The sequence below is a fragment of the Lucilia sericata genome, unplaced genomic scaffold, assembly GCF_015586225.1.
Source record: "Lucilia sericata isolate MDLA Ls3-8-SP2 unplaced genomic scaffold, ASM1558622v1 Contig000496F_arrow, whole genome shotgun sequence".
Classification (NCBI taxonomy): Eukaryota; Metazoa; Arthropoda; class Insecta; order Diptera; family Calliphoridae; genus Lucilia; species Lucilia sericata.
The window spans coordinates 86,281-104,089 of record NW_023994510.1 but is presented as its reverse complement, the minus strand read 5'-3'; the positions used below and the strand labels follow the sequence as shown (position 1 = coordinate 104,089).

General features: G+C 30.6%; 1 protein-coding gene across 1 annotated transcript; it reads left to right on the top strand.

Moving 5' to 3' along the window:
• Window positions 1-4,315: 4,315 nt before the first annotated feature.
• Window positions 4,316-4,855, top strand: LOC119605557. Its single transcript, XM_037958746.1, has 2 exons — window positions 4,316-4,427; window positions 4,506-4,855. Exons 1-2 carry the CDS (start codon window positions 4,416-4,418, stop codon window positions 4,728-4,730), a joined length of 237 nt encoding a protein of 78 aa, XP_037814674.1. The 5' UTR covers window positions 4,316-4,415; the 3' UTR covers window positions 4,731-4,855.
• The last annotated feature ends 12,954 nt before the right edge of the window (window positions 4,856-17,809 follow it).

The window sequence follows — 17,809 nt, the reverse complement described above, 5'->3', positions numbered from 1 at the left end:
TAAAAAATTAACTTTCTTTAAATTTTTATATGGGCGCCATAATGTATGCTGTTTATTTTATTAATATTTTAGCTTTACTGTTTTTTGTATAACAGTTAAACTGTTATAATAATGATTTTACAGCAGTGTATAGCACAAAGTGTGAATTGTGAAGTTGCTTTCTATAATAATAACTAGTATGCAACTAGAGAAGGGCATGACCGATTAAAAGATACCCGACACCAGTGATGGGTAATACTAACAGTGTGATTTTTTTTTTTTTTTTTGTAAACGAACATTAATATTAATATTGAATTTAGCTTTATTTCAACATATTTGAGGATAGGTTTTAAATGTGTGGGCTGGGCAATATTCGATTTTTCTGAATTCCATTGTGATATATAGTGTTTATAAGTGAATTGTGGACATTCATGCAATTTTCTGAAATGAACTTTGTGTAGGTCCTAAGGTCAAAAGAAAATCGGCAGTATACAAAACTAAGTTTAACCGTTTTTTAAATAGATAGATAGATACATAGATAGATAGTTAGATAGATAGATAGATAGATAGATAGATAGATAGATAGATAGATAGATAGATAGATAGATAGATAGATAGATAGATAGATAGATAGATAGATAGATAGATAGATAGATAGATAGATAGATAGATAGATAGATAGATAGATAGATAGATAGATAGATAGATAGATAGATAGATAGATAGATAGATAGATAGATAGATAGATAGATAGATAGATAGATAGATAGATAGATAGATAGATAGATAGATCGATAGATCGATAGATCGATAGATAGATAGATAGATAGATAGATAGATAGATAGATAGATAGATAGATAGATAGATAGATAGATAGATAGATAGATAGATAGATAGATAGATAGATAGATAGATAGATAGATAGATAGATAGATAGATAGATAGATAGATAGATAGATAGATAGACAGATAGACAGATAGACAGATAGACAGATAGATAGATAGATAGATAGTAGATAGATAGATAGATAGATAGATAGTTAGTTAGTTAGTAGTTAGTTAGTTAGTTAGTTAGTTAGTTAGTTAGTTAGTTAGTTAGTTAGTTAGTTAGTTAGTTAGTAGTTAGTTAGTTAGTTAGTTAGTTAGTTAGTTAGTTAGTTAGTTAGTTAGTTAGTAGTTAGTTAGTTAGTTAGTTAGTTAGTTAGTTAGTTAGTTAGTTAGTAGTTAGTTAGTTAGTAGTTAGTTAGTTAGTTAGTTAGTGTAGTTAGTTAGTAGTTAGTTAGTTAGGTTAGTTAGTTAGTTAGTTAGTTAGTTAGTTAGTTAGTTAGTTAGTTAGTTAGTTAGTTAGTTAGTTAGTTAGTTAGTAGTTAGTTAGTTAGTAGTTAGTTAGTTAGTTAGTTAGTAGTTAGTTAGTTAGTTATTAGTTAGTTAGTTAGTTAGTTAGTTAGTTAGTTAGTTAGTAGTTAGTTAGTTAGTTAGTTAGTAGTTAGTTAGTTAGTTAGTTAGTTAGTTAGTTAGTAGTTAGTTAGTTAGTTAGTTAGTTAGTTAGTTAGTTAGTAGTTAGTTAGTTAGTTAGTAGTAGTTAGTTAGTTAGTTAGTAGTTAGTTAGTTAGTTAGTTAGTTAGTTAGTTAGTTAGTTAGTTAGTTAGTTAGTTAGTTAGTGTAGTTAGTTAGTTAGTTAGTTAGTTAGTTAGTTAAGTTAGTTAGTTAGTTAGTTAGTTAGTTAGTTAGTTAGTTAGTTAGTTAGTTAGTTAGTTAGTTAGTTAGTTAGTTAGTTAGTTAGTTAGTTAGTTAGTTAGTTAGTTAGTTAGTTAGTTAGTAGTTAGTTAGTTAGTTAGTTAGTTAGTAGTTAGTTAGTTAGTTAGTTAGTTAGTTAGTTAGTTAGTTAGTTAGTTAGTTAGTTAGTTAGTTAGTTAGTTAGTTAGTTAGTTAGTTAGTTAGTAGTTAGTTAGTTAGTTAGTTAGTTAGTTAGTTAGTTAGTTAGTTAGTTAGTTAGTTAGTTAGTTAGTTAGTAGTTAGTTAGTAGTTAGTTAGTTAGTTAGTTAGTTAGTTAGTTAGTTAGTTAGTTAGTTAGTTAGTTAGTTAGTTAGTTAGTTAGTTAGTTAGTTAGTTAGTTAGTAGTTAGTTAGTTAGTTAGTTAGTTAGTTAGTTAGTTAGTTAGTAGTTAGTTAGTTAGTTAGTTAGTTAGTTAGTTAGTTAGTTAGTTAGTTAGTTAGTTAGTTAGTTAGTTAGTTAGTTAGTTAGTTAGTTAGTTAGTTAGTTAGTTAGTTAGTTAGTTAGTTAGTTAGTTAGTTAGTAGTTAGTTAGTTAGTTAGTTAGTTAGTTAGTTAGTTAGTTAGTTAGTTAGTTAGTTAGTTAGTTAGTTAGTAGTTAGTTAGTAGTTAGTTAGTTAGTAGTTAGTTAGTAGTAGTTAGTTAGTTAGTTAGTTAGTTAGTAGTTAGTTAGTGTAGTTAGTTAGTTAGTTAGTTAGTTAGTTAGTTAGTTAGTTAGTTAGTAGTAGTTAGTTAGTTAGTTAGTTAGTTAGTTAGTTAGTAGTTAGTTAGTTAGTTAGTTAGTTAGTTAGTTAGTTAGTTAGTTAGTTAGTTAGTTAGTTAGTTAGTTAGTTAGTTAGTTAGTTAGTTAGTTAGTTAGTTAGTTAGTTAGTTAGTTAGTAGTAGTTAGTTAGTTAGTTAGTTAGTTAGTTAGTTAGTTAGTTAGTTAGTTAGTTAGTTAGTTAGTTAGTTAGTTAGTTAGTTAGTTAGTTAGTTAGTTAGTTAGTTAGTTAGTTAGTTAGTTAGTTAGTTAGTTAGTTAGTTAGTTAGTTAGTTAGTTAGTTACATAGTTAGTTAGTTAGTTAATTAGTTAATTAATTAATTAATTAATCATAGATCAGCCCCTCTTGGCTGATCTATGATCGCGCTCATTGTTTCGATCTTGAAGTTTTCATTTAGTTTGTTGTTAGACATTGAACCCGCATATCTTTTTTTCCGGATTTAAAGTATCAAGCCGTATCAATGCCGTATCATGCCGTATACGCATTATAACGAAAAACGAATTATTTTATTGGCAAGTTGTACTAATGGCTCTTTATAATGGGTTCTTCGTATAACTTGTTTATTTATTTTGTAAAAAAAAAACTCCATCGCACTAAATACTATGTTGCTGACATACAAATTTCTTAAAGCGATTGCATTTATGTTTTATAATTATTATAAAACTTTAATTAATAAAATATTATGACTTCTGACGTTTACTGACAATAAACATAAGAGAAATACGCCTACAAAGTACGCAGCTACTTGAAAAATATAAATTAAGGGCAATAAATTATATAACAGTGATTTTAGATATAAAAAGGTAAACTTATAAAACTGAACAGTATTACAAATATACGATTTGAAACAACAGGATTAACCACTGAAAATGTTAAAAGTGGTAAGTGTTAAACTAACATATTGCTAATTAAAAAACACATATTTTAAAGTTGTTAATATATGTATATTTACAGATTTTATTGCTAATATTTAGTGTGGAGTGGGCAAACACATTGGATATACTAGAGCTTAATAAAGATATTTTGAATAATTTTTATGAATATGTTTTTCAAAATTCTACCTATTTCGTTTATCACAATTCTACCGCTCTAATGCCTGCAACTAATCCCTGGCTGTTAGTGGAATTATTTATTACACCTTTAATACCAGGAGTTCCCTATAAACTTGCCACTTTTGTAGTGCGTATAGTGCGTTTATTTTTACCACCACGACCCTTTGTCAGCCTCGTACAACAGTTTGTGGAAAATATTTGTTGCTTTAAACCTTTTGCAAATTTAACTTTTACACTTGGTTTTACCGCAAACTTTCAAACATCTGGCCAATTCGGTTGAATGGGTTAAACTTAAGGTAGACAAAGTAATTATGAAAAATTATTTAAAACAAAATTTTGTAATAAACTTCTTATGTAAAATAATACTTAAGTTTAGAGCCTAAATAAAATAAACCTAAAGTAACGCTAACGGTTATTGAACTTTATGGGTTTTAAAATGAATTGTTAAAAAAAGTTAACTTAACTAAAGTTTGAAGAAGGAATAGACTAAAGTAAAGCAAGCAACCACACATCACACATTTTGGTTACTTAATACGCTTGTAGTCAGCGTTTAACAATAATAAAAAAGAGCCGGTAGTTTTTTTAAAAATATCAAATTTATTTTGTCAAGTTTTTGTCATAAAGTTGGTCTATTGTAGCACTTTAAACAAAAATATTATATTACAGTAAAAAACATTAATAAAAAAAAAAACCAAGGCCCTTTTTCTTAGAATTTATTTAATATTTTTTTACTATAAAATGTTGTTGATAACTTAACAAAATTATTAGTATTTGTCTAATACACAGCATCTTAACACGCACACAGTTCTTTTTTCCACGTATTGAAAAATAAAAGTTATTACATTTCAAAATGTTTAAAATCGTAAGTTTTTTTTTTTTTAATTGATGATAACAAGAAGGAAGAGAAAAAGTTTTAAACAAAATTATCCTTTTTTTCCAGTTTGTCTTTTTAACTCTTTTGGCTTTGGCTTTTGCCAAACCCGGCTACATACACTCAGCTCCTGTTTTGACATCTTATCATCATACCGCCACTGTGCCCATAGCACATGTTGTACGTCCTGTGGTTTCAGCCCATAGTGTTGTTGCTGCTCCATTGATTCATCATCAGCCAGCTATATTACATGGCAGCTCCCTTCATGGCTCTTATCATCATGGTCTTTATTAGATACAGTCACTAAAGACAAATTTGAAAAAAAAAAACAAATATTTGTTTTATATTGTAAATTGGCTTTGTTAATTGGTTGAATGCATTTAATAAATTTTTACTTAATTGTCTTGTTATATTAATTGGAAAAACTTAATAGAGTTTTAATACTTTTGTGATTGTAGTTATATATAATTCATACTTAAGACATTACCTAGTAATGATTAAGCTTATCACTTATGTTTTGAGTCTTTGTTTAAACGGAAAACATGTCGACAGTATATGCAAGACGAAGAGAGTGATCGTAAACTCTCAGGGATTAATTAAGTTCATATTGACGATACTAAATATTTGAGCCGAAGTCTCAAATAATAAGAGAAAGGGTGTGATCGTGAATACTTTAGACTGGCGATTCTAAATTGTAGATCAACTACCATTTTCCAATTCTATGTTATTTAAAACTAGCATACCCTGGGTGCTTCGCTACCCTAACTTAAAATAAACACATTCAAAATTTTGTTTACTTTTATAGAAAATTAGAAATTGATTAAACATTTTTTTTAATGTTTCAGTTTTATCCGTTCAATATCACGTGATTAAATTCGCATTCAGTAAGAAGTTGGTATTTTTAGTTTCATTCATTTAGCTTCCACATTATAGAAAATTTCGAAAGTAATATTTGAAAAAAAAGTACCATAAAATACCTCTAATAGATCATCATTTAATAAAAAAAATTTTGTGTTTCTGTGTTCAATATTATATACAATTCAAAAAATATAATTTGATAAATGAAAAAGTACCAAAAGTCCCTTTCAGTAGATACTTATTGACTAAGGTCCTTAAATTTTAAATTTTATTTCAATATCTATGTTCAATATCGTAAAAATATCAAAAAGTACCATAGGAAAAACGAAAAAGTACAAAAAATCTCTTTCAATAAATTCTCATTTAATAAGGACCGTGTGTTCCGGTTAACCATTATAAAGAATCTAAAAGGTACCATTTGAAGAATAGAAAAGTACCAAATAGTTCCCACTTATAGAATATTATTCAGTCAAGGCCATGTATGTTAAAATTAATGTTCCTAGGTTGAATATTTTAGAAAATTAAAAAAGTACCATCTATGAGCTAAAAAGTCCTAAAAAGTTGTCTCTTAAAGAATCTTATTCAATGAGGACCGTGTATGTTTAATAATCATGTGTTTTGAGTTCATATTAAAGAACATACAAAGAGTATCATTTGAAGGAAGAAAAAGTACCAAAAATGGAATAAATTTTACCTAAGTGGAAAGTACTAATAAAAAGAGTACAATGTTTCCCCTTTTCGCTTAGAATTATACTTTTTCGAGAATTAAGTTTACAAAATGTGCCGTATTTAAATCTATATATCACAGATAAAACTCAAACGAATAAAAAAATGCATTCATTTGTTCTAGAAAAATAGTGCTTTCAAAAAGTACCAAACAATTTACTCGAATTTGGTCCTATATAGGCTTTAGTACTCGAATTCCAAAATAATATACCAACAGCTTATTTTGTGTTAGTAAATAAACTACTTTTTCATATTCAATTAGTTTGAATAAAATTAAATTTCCTGTTTTTACCCCAGAGAAATAGCAAAAATTTTATTACAATAAATATTACAGAGTTAGTCCGTAATTTAATAGGAATAATTCAATAAACCGAAAAAGTTTTCTTAATGTGTTTAAAAAAGTACCATATATACAGTTTTCTCCCTTTTACACCCAAAAAAGACTGAATTTTAATTATTTCAAAAGTTATAAAGGGCCAAAAAAGGTACCAAAATCACCTTTGTTACACATTTTTACCCCTTAAAAGTACGAATTTCAAAAAAGTGCCAGACACCCATCTGCTCATTTTAAGAGTAGATACAGGTGCATTTAAAATTTTTCTTGTATCACTAATATTGTGTACGATAATTAAGAAAACCTGTTTTACCCGTTTTTTTCCCTTTTTACCCGTAAATGTACAAATTTCCAAAAATCCCTCCACACATCTACTGTCAAAATTTCATGATTCTAGGTTCAGCCGTTTGGGCTGTGCGATGATGAATCAGTCAGTCAGTAACGCTACTCTTTTATATATATAGATTATAACTTTATCACGAAGGTTGGTTTTGCCTATCACTAATTATACCCTACGCCACTTTAGTGGGAAAGATATATTGGATTTGTGCTGATGTTTGCAACGCATAGAATTAATGGTCCTACCTATATCAATCAGCTCAGAATCATTTTCTAAGTCGATTAAGCCATGTCCGTCCGTCTGTCTGTCTGTCCATGTAAACCTTGTAACGAAACTAAAAGTCACAATTTTGAAAATTATTGGATGCAATTTTGGTACACGCAAGGACGAACCCTATTGATTTTGGTTGATATCGGTATATTATTTCACTTAACTCCCATATAACCAGACCCCCTAATTTGGATCTCATAATTATGCCATATATACTAATATCCCTATAAAAATAGGCACAATTACGTTTTATACAAGCATAAATGATACTGCAAAATTTCGTAATGAACGACCCTTATATAACAATAGCCCCCTTGCAAAGCCCCCTATGAAAATGCTTGAACGCCGTTAATTCCCTTATAAACACGTGTATTTCAAGGAAATTCGGCATAATTAACACCAAATTTTGATTTTTTCATCAAAATTATATCGAAATTGTGGAAAAATTCAACATAAATGCTTTACTATTAAAATTAATACAGGCCCATAATTGACCCTACACCCCATACAAGTCCCCTTTAGAAAATGACTTAAACGCTTCTAACTAAATATAGCAATAAAATTCGACATAAAAAAGATTTATAGGAACTAAAATAAATTTCTTAAATTTTAAGATGATGGGTCCATAATTAACTCTACCCCTCATAAAAGGTCTCCTGCAGAAAATGACTTTAACGCCCATTACTACCTTAAAACTGAGAGTACAGCGATGAAATTCTACATAAATAAGTTTTGTGCGAACCTCTTTAACAAATTTATTAAGGATCGGTCCTTAATTGACCCCACTCCCCATATAGGTTCTTCAGAATATGACTTTAACGCCCTTCTTACAAGAAACACAGTTTTTACAGTTTATTCTTTTTCGGCAATGATTTGATGGTGGGTATGTTAGATTCGACATGACCGAATATAACCCTCTTACTTGTTTACTTGTTGTTTTTATAGAATCTGGATGATCACTAAATGAACTTTAACTTGCCATAACTTATTTATTTAGCCCCCATACAAGGGGCCCCCCGAAAAACAGCTTTAACAGTAAAAACTGTTTTAAAAGTACGAGTCTAACGATGAAATTCGACATAAATAAGTTTTATATGTCTCAAAACCTCTCAACGAGAATCGGCCCATAATTGATCCTACCCCCCATATAAGGTCCCCTTCGAAAAATGGCCTTAATGGTCATTAATGCCTGCAAAATATGAGTATAGCGAAGACATTCGACAAAATTTTTATACTTACTAGCCAAAATCTCTCTATGAATTTGAGGATCGGTTCATAATTGACCCTAGACACCTCCCCCCATTTAGAAAACTACTTTAACGCTCATACTGGTCCCCTTCAGAAAATAACCTTAACGATCATTGCTGGCTTTAAAAATACGAGTGCAGTTATGAAATCCGCTAAAAGATCCTTTTATATGAACGTAAATATTCCCCTAAAATAAAAAATCTATTTTATCCCCCTTCTTCACCACCAAGCTACTGACGAATTTTGATCTGAAGTTGGATTGATCATTTAGCACTCGATTTTCTTCGTTGGATCGATCTTTTGACAATTAATTACTCTAAAATTTAGTTTTTTTTTTTAAGAATTATGTACGTATCACTAAACTATTGACATAAATATTTTAGTCAGAAACATGAATGATCACAAATCGATCTTTTTTCTCTCGATTTAACCTAACCTAGTTTTTTCTGTCTAATGAATTTCGATCAGAAATTAGAGTGATCCTGTGATCCAATGTCTTTTTATATCCATTTTGAGAAGGCTTCTCGCCCTGCTTTAGTTATGGTCACCACATAGGATATTTGTGGCTATACACACCGTTTCATTATTTTAATAGTTCTTTTGGGATCCTCTCACCCACATTTTTAATTTAAACCTCGTTGCGTCAAATGGTTCTGCGTTCATCAGGTTATCTACCTCGAGCTCCCTTCTTATTAAATCTATTAAATTGGTTTTTTCTTTGCCGTCTACTCGCGAGCGACCTGATATCCAAAATATATAAAACCTTACCTCTGGGAGTGTATTCAGTAAAAGCTTTCTTACAATCGAATTAGGCTTTAGATTCAACTTTATCACCTGATATCGCCATAATTTCCCTCTAACTGTCGGTAAATACATTAACGCCTGTTGGCAACATATTTATTCCGATTCACTCATTACGTTATTGTTAGGACTTATGCCTGGACGCTAGTGTTTGTAACCAATTTAAAGCCATCCGTGTAGCAACGGATTCCAAAGGGTATTTGTTCTAATGTACCTCTTGAACATGATACTCTATTTGAAATTAGTGTTTCAAAATTCCCGGCCAACATTTAGTTATTAAATTCCGTTCATAAAGAACGAATTTTTTTCCGCATTTTCGAAAATTTTAGGGAAAAAATTTTCTATAAAAAGAGAATTTATCAAATATTCTGTATAGAGCAACTACACAGAGAGAAAAGGAAATATGCACGCCTGATACCAAAATTGACACCAAAGAGTTTATAATTTGTCAATAACATCCGTTGTCAAAGTATATACATACGTACTATTGGCAACGGATTGTTTGTCAATAGTGAGCTTAACACGTTTGTTAACTTTTAGACAACGGATGTGTATAAAATTTAGATTTCGACAACTAATTGTTGCAATGTTGACAATATTATATAGTGTTGTCGTACGTATGTATATACTTTGACAACGGATGGTTTTGAAATTATAAAAAGTTTGGTGTCAATTTGGTACCAGGTGTGTATATTTCTTTTTCCCGCTGTGTAGAGAGTCTATCAGTTTTGGAATCATGGAGAAATTATGGTTTTTTTACATACATCCGACATATTGTCATCGTCACCCTAGAATGAACAAATAAATAAACATTTTTGGAAAATTTTCTGTACTATTTTAATAAAAAATTACCCAAAAAAAAAAAGAATATTCCTAAAATAAATATTTTCCAAATTTGATCTGTAAATAATATAAAATAGAAGAAGTAAGGGTTTGTTGGAGGTCAAAACGTTCTAACAATACAATGAAGATTTCTCCAAATGTTTATATAAGTTCTGTTATGTTTAATTTCATTTCACTTACACCATATTGACCATCCTTTAACACTTTGCAACACACATTTCTAAAGGAAAATGTTATATGCATGCTGCACATATCACATGCCACAATAAGTATATGTGTCATGTGTTATTGGAGATATTACATATAAAACGTTTGTTAGTTGCATAAATCTTTCTTTGTATATGAACAAGTTTTCTTAAGAATTTCACGTGATTTTTAGACGGCCATGTATATGTCATGATGATTTTGCCATACCATTGCCATCACGTTTAAAATTTCTATTTCTTTCTATGCAGTCAGTCATCTCTAAACGTTGAAAACAATGAAAATGGTGTGGAAAAATTAAAAAACACGGTGTTGCAAAAAAACAACGTCATAGAATTGTTTCTTTAGGATCTCTTTGAAGGAAAAACGTTGTTTGAAATAAGGAAATAAGTTAGGGCTCACATGCTAAACATTACTTTTGCAATTAGTTATGATTTTTCTAAACCAACGTGTCTTTTCCCAAAAAAAGCTTGTTTAAAAAAGCTGTTGCTTGTGAGGGGATGAATTCACATATGTAGTCTACACATTACAAAAACCAAATCACTCCCACCCCCACCTAAAAATTTTCCATAAAATTCCAACAAAAAGAAATGAAACCAAAAACTGCCTTTAACTCAACTCAATTCAAAATCAATGTCGCCGACTAGACAATTAGATATTGATATCAAACCAAACAATTGTACATTTCTAAGAGTTCTCTTGTCTGTTTTGATTTCGAAAAAAATAAACAAACAAAACAAAACCAGCCTCTTTAGCAATTTCCTATTCTTACTTTGCAAAATGAACATGCAAAAGATCTCATCATTCCCCTCTCAATAAGGTAACTGGCCATAACAATAGAAATGTATTAAAAACCATAAAACAGACCTTGGTCACTGATCTTTTAAAGTGTTTGGTATGATTTTGTTTTCTTTTCTAATTTGTCATTGAACATAGTTGAACTGCTGAACTTTTACCTTAGGGGCTCTTGACTCTTTAGGCAAATAATAACAGCAACAACTTCATCATTAGAATCATTATGAAGTCAAGCGCAACATCTGAAAAAATAAAAAAAAACACCTTCGACTATATTGTAAATATGATTGTAGAAGAGTTAATTTGCCACAATCATTGAAAAGTTTTATTGTTAATATAATTTGTTGGTTCTTTATATTGATTTATTACAACAAGCCACAACAATGATGTGTTTTTGTCACAATTGAGTTATCAAATTTCAGAAATTGCTGGTAAATTGTGTAAAGAAATTTATTCTTGCTAAATTGTTGCTAAGGTACACGTTTTGTCTATGCAAATTGTGAGTTGCAAAGAGTGTTTAAATTTTGTTGGTGGTTGAAATGGTTCAAAGTATTTTGTAAATATGTTTAAAACGTCAAATCTAATCAATCGACTATGGACTAGGCTACCGAAAATAGTCTAGACTATAGACTAGATTAAAGACTAGATTAAAGACTAGACTATCGAATAGACTATAGACTAGACTATAGATAAGACTATAGACTAGACTATAGACTAGACTATAGACTAGACTATAGACTAGACTATAGACTAGACTATAGACTAGACTATAGACTAGACTATAGACTAGACTATAGACTAGACTATAGACTAGACTATAAACTAGACTATAAACTAGACTATAGACTAGACTATAGACTAGACTATAGACTAGACTATAGACTAGACTATAAACTAGACTATAGACTAGACTATAAACTAGACTATAGACTAGACTATAGACTATAGACTAGACTAGACAAGACTAGACTAAATACTAGACTATAGACTAGACTATAGACTAGACTATAGACTAGACTATAGACTAGACTATAGACTAGACTATAGACTAGACTATAGACTAGACTATAGACTAGACTATAGACTAGACTATAGACTAGACTATAGACTAGACTATAGACTAGACTATAGACTAGACTATAGACTAGACTATAGACTAGACTATAGACTAGACTATAGACTAGACTATAGACTAGACTATAGACTAGACTATAGACTAGACTATAGACTAGACTATAGACTAGACTATAGACTAGACTATAGACTAGACTATAGACTAGACTATAGACTAGACTATAGACTAGACTATAGACTAGACTATAGACTAGACTATAGACTAGACTATAGACTAGACTATAGACTAGACTATAGACTAGACTATAGACTAGACTATAGACTAGACTATAGACTAGACTATAGACTAGACTATAGACTAGACTATAGACTAGACTATAGACTAGACTATAGACTAGACTATAGACTAGACTATAGACTAGACTATAGACTAGACTATAGACTAGACTATAGACTAGACTATAGACTAGACTATAGACTAGACTATAGACTAGACTATAGACTAGACTATAGACTAGACTATAGACTAGACTATAGACTAGACTATAGACTAGACTATAGACTAGACTATAGACTAGACTATAGACTAGACTATAGACTAGACTATAGACTAGACTATAGACTAGACTATAGACTAGACTATAGACTAGACTATAGACTAGACTATAGACTAGACTATAGACTAGACTATAGACTAGACAATAGACTAGACTATAGACTAGACTATAGACTAGACTATAGCAGCTCGTAAAAATACCACAGTGAAATAAGACCTTCAAGGAAAGTATTCCCGAAAAGCAATTCGATTATGTATGTCGTATTCCATGATAATGAATCAGTTTCGCAGTTATTTTATTGGCCATTGCTTTTGCTTGGATTATGCTGCAATCTAGCAGCCTAATCACGTTCATAAAGTTAAGTAAGTAAGTGAATTTAAAACGAACTTAGTCTCCTTTTCTTTCAGGATCCTTACTGAATTCTAAGACGATCTGACCTTTGTTTGTCTAACAGGTTGTAAACTGTGAAATATAATCGAAAATGTTGTTAATGTGTTAATAATGTTAGTTTGAAAATATTGTTAGAATATAAGTTTAAATTTAATAATTAGTTAGTAGTAAAGTGATGGAATTCATAATTGAGTCAAGCCCCCAAAAAAGGTAATTTTCCAATAATCTCACTGATTGGATATGCATGCATATGATATGGTGGGTGTATAAGATTCGGCATATTCAAATATAACACTCTTAGTTGTTTATTAAGATATGATCTGAGACTTTAATTGGCAAGGTGATATAATAGTCATATTTTAACTATAATAGCATAAATCTGTTATTTTCAAAAATAGTAACAATACCAGTAGTGTATATACATATTAAAATACATTAGAATGGAACCAAAAATTTCATTAAATCACCTTGCTAAAGAAACAAGATTAATGTTAAAACTAGAACCTCTGTATATCTATCACCAAAGAACTAGTTACGGGCTTAGGTTTAAGTCAGTTTCATTCCCTTCTGGAAATATAAAACCTACATTTTAGTTTAAAATATCTTTACCTTAAACATCTAATCCTAATACCAATGCCTGCCTAATAACTAATTTATATTTCTTTTTCAACATTTTCATTTCTTTTAAGCACGTCACATTTATTTGATACTCTTCTAGTGTTTGTATTTGTAGTTCTTGGCAATAATTAATTTTAAAATTAAACACGTTGCCACTTGTTCCCTCTTCCTCATCGAACAGGTATTAAAATGAAACCCTTCAAGCCAATTTACTTATTGGTGGTAAACCACAATAAGAATAAAAATTGTAGCTAAATATAAAGAGAACTAAACGAACGTAGCAATAATGTTGCTACAGTACAGACATTCGAACAATCAGACTTTGGTGCAAACAAAAGTGCAACACTTCATAACTATTGATGTTGGAATATTTATAAATGTTCTTTTACACTCGAGGAAAATATTAATCTCAAATATAGTCTAGTCTACAGTCTAGACTAGTCTATAGTCTAGTCTATAGTCTAGTCTATAGTCTAGTCTATAGTCTAGTCTATAGTCTAGTCTATAGTCTAGTCTATAGTCTAGTCTATAGTCTAGTCTATAGTCTAGTCTATAGTCTAGTCTATAGTCTAGTCTATAGTATAGTCTATAGTATAGTCTATAGTCTAGTCTATAGTCTAGTCTATAGTCTAGTCTATAGTCTAGTCTATAGTCTAGTCTAAAGTCTAGTCTTAGTCTATAGTCTAGTCTAAAGTCTAGTCTAAGTCTAGTCTATAGTCTAGTCTATAGTCTAGTCTAAAGTCTAGTCTATAGTCTAGTCTATAGTCTAGTCTATAGTCTAGTCTATAGTCTAGTCTATAGTCTAGTCTATAGTCTAGTCTATAGTCTAGTCTATAGTCTAGTCTATAGTCTAGTCTATAGTCTAGTCTATAGTCTAGTCTATAGTCTAGTCTATAGTCTAGTCTATAGTCTAGTCTATAGTCTAGTCTATAGTCTAGTCTATAGTCTAGTCTATAGTCTAGTCTATAGTCTAGTCTATAGTCTAGTCTATAGTCTAGTCTATAGTCTAGTCTATAGTCTAGTCTATAGTCTAGTCTATAGTCTAGTCTATAGTCTAGTCTATAGTCTAGTCTATAGTCTAGTCTATAGTCTAGTCTATAGTCTAGTCTATAATCTAGTCTATAGTCTAGTCTATAGTCTAGTCTATAGTCTAGTCTATAGTCTAGTCTATAGTCTAGTCTATAGTCTAGTCTATAGTCTAGTCTATAGTCTAGTCTATAGTCTAGTCTATAGTCTAGTCTATAGTCTAGTCTATAGTCTAGTCTATAGTCTAGTCTATAGTCTAGTCTATAGTCTAGTCTATAGTCTAGTCTATAGTCTAGTCTATAGTCTATAGTCTAGTCTATAGTATGGTCTCTAGTATGTCTAGGTCTTAGTCTAGTCTATAGTCTAGTCTATAGTGTAGTCTATAGTCTAGTCTATAGTCTAGTCTATAGTCTAGTCTAGTCTATAGTCTAGTCTATAGTCTAGTCTATAGTCTAGTTATAGTCTAGTCTATAGTCTAGTCTAGTCTATAGTCTGTTATAGTCTAGTCTATAGTCTAGTCTATAGTAGTCTAGTCTATAGTCTAGTCTATGTAGTCTATAGTCTAGTCTATAGTCTAGTCTAGTCTATAGTTAGTCTATAGTCTAGTCTATAGTCTAGTCTATAGTCTAGTCTATAGTCTAGTCTATAGTCTAGTCTATAGTCTAGTTTATAGTCTAGTCTATAGTCTAGTCTATAGTCTAGTCTATAGTCTAGTCTATAGTCTAGTCTATGGGCTAGTCTATAGTCTAGTCTATAGTCTAGTCTAAAGTCTAGTCTCTAGTCTAGTCTATAGTCTAGTCTATAGTCTACTCTATAGTCTAGTCTATAGTCTAGTCTATAGTCTAGTCTATAGTCTAGTCTATAGTCTAGTCTATAGTCTAGTCTATAGTCTAGTCTATAGTCTAGTCTATAGTCTAGTCTATAGTCTAGTCTATAGTCTAGTCTATAGTCTAGTCTATAGTCTAGTCTATAGTCTAGTCTATAGTCTAGTCTATAGTCTAGTCTATAGTCTAGTCTATAGTCTAGTCTATAGTCTAGTCTATAGTCTAGTCTATGGGCTAGTCTATAGTCTAGTCTATAGTCTACTCTATAGTCTAGTCTATAGTCTAGTCTATAGTCTACTCTATAGTCTAGTCTATAGTCTAGTCTATAGTCTAGTCTATAGTCTAGTCTATAGTCTAGTCTATAGTCTAGTCTATAGTCTAGTCTATAGTCTAGTCTATAGTCTAGTCTATAGTCTAGTCTATAGTCTAGTCTATAGTCTAGTCTATAGTCTAGTCTATAGTCTAGTCTATAGTCTAGTCTATAGTCTAGTCTATAGTCTAGTCTATAGTCTAGTCTATAGTCTAGTCTATAGTCTAGTCTATAGTCTAGTCTATAGTCTAGTCTATAGTCTAGTCTATGGTCTAGTCTATAGGCTAGTCTATAGTCTAATCTATAGTCTAGTCTAAAGTCTAGGCTATAGTCTAGTCTATAGTCTAGTCTATAGTCTAGTCTATAGTCTAGTCTATAGTCTAGTCTATAGTCTAGTCTATAGTCTAGTCTATAGTCTAGTCTATAGTCTAGTCTATAGTCTAGTCTATAGTCTAGTCTATAGTCTAGTCTATAGTCTAGTCTATAGTCTAGTCTATAGTCTAGTCTATAGTCTAGTCTATAGTCTAGTCTATAGTCTAGTCTATAGTCTAGTCTATAGTCTAGTCTATAGTCTAGTCTATAGTCTAGTCTATAGTCTAGTCTATAGTCTAGTCTATAGTCTAGTCTATAGTCTAGTCTATAGTCTAGTCTATTGTCTAGTCTATAGTCGTCTATTGTCTAGTCTATAGTCTAGTCTATAGTCTAGTCTATAGTCTAGTCTATAGTCTAGTCTATAGTCTAGTATAGTCTAGTCTATAGTCTAGTCTATAGTCTAGTCTATAGTCTAGTCTATAGTCTAGTCTATAGTCTAGTCTATAGTCTAGTCTATAGTCTAGTCTATAGTCCAGTCTATAGTCTAGTCTATAGTCTAGTCTATAGTCTAGTCTGTAGTCTAGTCTATAGTCTAGTCTATAGTCTAGTCTATAGTCTAGTCTAGTCTATAATCTAGTCTAGTCTATAATCTAGTCTAGTCTATAATCTAGTCTATAGTCTAGTCTATAGTCTAGTCTATAGTCTAGTCTATAGTCTAGTCTATAGTCTAGTCTATAGTCTAGTCTATAGTCTAGTCTATAGTCTAGTCTATAGTCTAGTCTATAGTCTAGTCTATAGTCTAGTCTATAGTCTAGTCTATAGTCTAGTCTATAGTCTAGTCTATAGTCTAGTCTATAGTCTAGTCTTTAGTCTAGTCTGTAGTCTAGTCTATAGTCTAGTCTATAGTCTAGTCTATAGTCTAGTCTATAGTCTAGTCTATAGTCTAGTCTATAGTCTAGTCTATAGTCTAGTTTATAGTCTAGTCTATAGTCTAGTCTATAGTCTAGTCTATAGTCTAGTTATAGTCTAGTCTATAGTCTAGTATATAGTCTAGTCTATAGTCTAGTCTAAAGTCTAGTCTATAGTCTAGTCTATAGTCTACTCTATAGTCTAGTCTATAGTCTAGTCTATAGTCTAGTCTATAGTCTAGTCTATAGTCTAGTCTATAGTCTAGTCTATAGTTTAGTCTATAGTCTAGTCTATAGTCTAGTCTATAGTCTAGTCTATAGTCTAGTCTATAGTCTAGTCTATAGTCTAGTCTATAGTAGTCTATAGTCTAGTCTATAGTCTAGTCTATAGTCTAGTCTATAGTCTAGTCTATAGTCTAGTCTATAGTCTAGTCTATAGTCTAGTAGTCTATAGTCTAGTCTATAGTCTAGTCTATAGTCTAGTCTATAGTCTAGTCTATAGTCTAGTCTATAGTCTAGTCTATAGTCTAGTCTATAGTCTGTCTATAGTCTAGGGGTTTTTCTTTTATAGTCTAGTCTATAGTCTAGTCTATAGTTAGTCTTAGTTAGTCTATAGTTAGTCTTAGTCTAGTCTATAGTCTAGTCTATAGTATAGTCTAGTTCTAGTCTAGTCTATAGTCTAGTCTTATAGGTCTAGTCTATAGGTCATAGTCTATAGTCTAGTCTATATTCTAGTCTATAGTCTAGTCTATAGTCTATTCTATAGTCTATGTATATAGTCTAGTCTCTAGTCTAGTCTATAGTTCTAGTCTCTAGTCTAGTCTATAGTCTAGTCTATAGTCTAGTCTATAGTCTAGTCTCTTAGTCTAGTCTAGTCTAGTTAGTCTAGTCTATAGTCTAGTCTATAGTCTAGTCTATAGTCTAGTCTATAGTCT